General features: G+C 34.1%; 1 protein-coding gene across 1 annotated transcript; it reads left to right on the top strand.

Annotated features, from left to right (window-relative positions):
- Positions 1 to 154: 154 nt before the first annotated feature.
- LOC107580451 (ubiquitin conjugation factor E4 A-like) lies at positions 155 to 1,752 on the top strand (the record flags this gene model as incomplete). The annotated part of the gene is made up of 4 exons (XM_016266153.1): positions 155 to 335; positions 412 to 559; positions 660 to 817; positions 1,467 to 1,752. Coding segments are annotated over 4 exons (623 nt in total), but the record flags the coding sequence as incomplete, so codon positions are not given.
- Between the last annotated feature and the right edge of the window lie 9 nt (positions 1,753 to 1,761).

The raw sequence follows: 1,761 nt of genomic DNA, 5'->3' as shown, positions 1-1,761 counted from the left end.
TTTTTTTTTTTTTTTTGGGGTCATAAACTATCTGACCAATTTAGACCTGAACAGAAGGGTTATAAATAATTATTGGGTGAAACACTTGGCTTTAAGTGTACAAAGTGACACTAAAACTCAGACTTTTCATGTATTTTTCATTTTCCCCTTCCAGAGATAAAAGGTATTTTTGTTCATCCCTTTCTTGCTGAGAGGATCATCTCCATGCTCAACTACTTTTTACAGCACCTGGTAGGCCCCAAGATGGGCGCCCTAAAGGTGAAAGACTTCAGTGAATTCGACTTCAAACCCCAGCAGCTAGTGTCGGACATCTGTACTATTTACCTAAACCTGGGGTAGGCTCTTTGATTACATATTATTCCTAAAAAAATAAAGAAATATTAACTGTTATGGATGCTGTTTTGGCCACAGAGATGAAGAACATTTCTGCGCCACTGTCCCAAAAGATGGAAGGTCATATTCACCCACTCTGTTCTGCCAAACTGTCCGCGTACTCAAGAAAATCAACAAGCCTGGCGACATGATTGTATCTTTCAGTCTTTTAGCAGATAAAATTAAGGTTAATTTAATCACTATGCATATTTATCTTAGATACACAGCTTTCGCAGGAAGTCATGGGTGTTTAAATATTAAGTGGTAATCTTCTGTGTCTCTTTTAGTCACTTGCAGACAGGCATCAGCAAGAAGAGGAGACCTACTCTGATGCTCCGGATGAATTTCTGGATCCCATCATGTCTACATTGATGCTTGATCCGGTGCTGCTACCTTCTTCAAACGTCACAGTGGACCGTACAACAATAGCACGACACTTACTAAGGTGAGACGTGTATCAGGTTTATTATAGCAACTAAAATTAAACCCAATAAAAAACATTTTCATTACTTAAAATAAATGTTAACTGAAAATGAATTTGAATAACTATTTCAGCTAGCTTTGTCATTTTATTTTAGTTAATTTATTAATTTTATTTACTTGATGTACTAAAATAGCTAAAACTGAAATAAAAATTAATAAAAACTACATATATGTATTAAACACAACAAAATTACTGAAACTTTAAAATTAAAACAAAATGTATATATGTATACAACATTATTTTATACTTGTTATTTTGGATACTGGGTATTATTTATATACTATTATAGGTTAAGTTTTATATTTACATTTTAGTTTACGTTTTAGTGATTTTGTTATGCACATTTGTAATTTTTATTAGTTTTTGGTTTTGTAAATAATTTTATATATCTTTAATTTTTATTTCAGTTTTAGTAATTTTAGAACTTAAACTTATTTTTGCTGCCAAGGCAACATTTTCAATTATTTTTTTTTGTTTTTCATCTAATGTTTATATTTTATTTTATTTCAACTTTATAGAAAACCGTTTTAATAGTTTTAGTTAACAGTAATGGCACTGTTATTTGTTATTTTTTTTAAAAGCAGTGTTGGTTTTGTCTTTTTTGTTCTAGTGACCAGACAGACCCTTTCAACCGCAGTCCGCTCACCATGGACCAGATCAGGCCCAATGAAGAGCTCAGGCAACAGATCATGAAGTGGCTTGCTGATCATAAGCAAAGCAACCAGCAAATGGGACCCAGTGGTTAAACCACATCACTCCCTTGAGTCCCTTCCCCCAGCACCCAGGCATGCTCTGTATGACTAAGCCATTCAGATGTTTCTGGCCTCTCTCTTACCGCTTTGAAACAAGAACATTTAACCATTCGGAGGAGCACGCCTGCATTCATGCTGTTAATGTGCTCCTCA

Source organism: Sinocyclocheilus grahami, unplaced genomic scaffold, assembly GCF_001515645.1.
Source record: "Sinocyclocheilus grahami isolate Dianchi unplaced genomic scaffold, SAMN03320097.WGS_v1.1 scaffold33684.1, whole genome shotgun sequence".
In the NCBI taxonomy this organism is placed as follows: Eukaryota; Metazoa; Chordata; class Actinopteri; order Cypriniformes; family Cyprinidae; genus Sinocyclocheilus; species Sinocyclocheilus grahami.
Note: the sequence above shows the minus strand (reverse complement) of the source record. Positions and strands in the feature narration are given on the sequence as shown.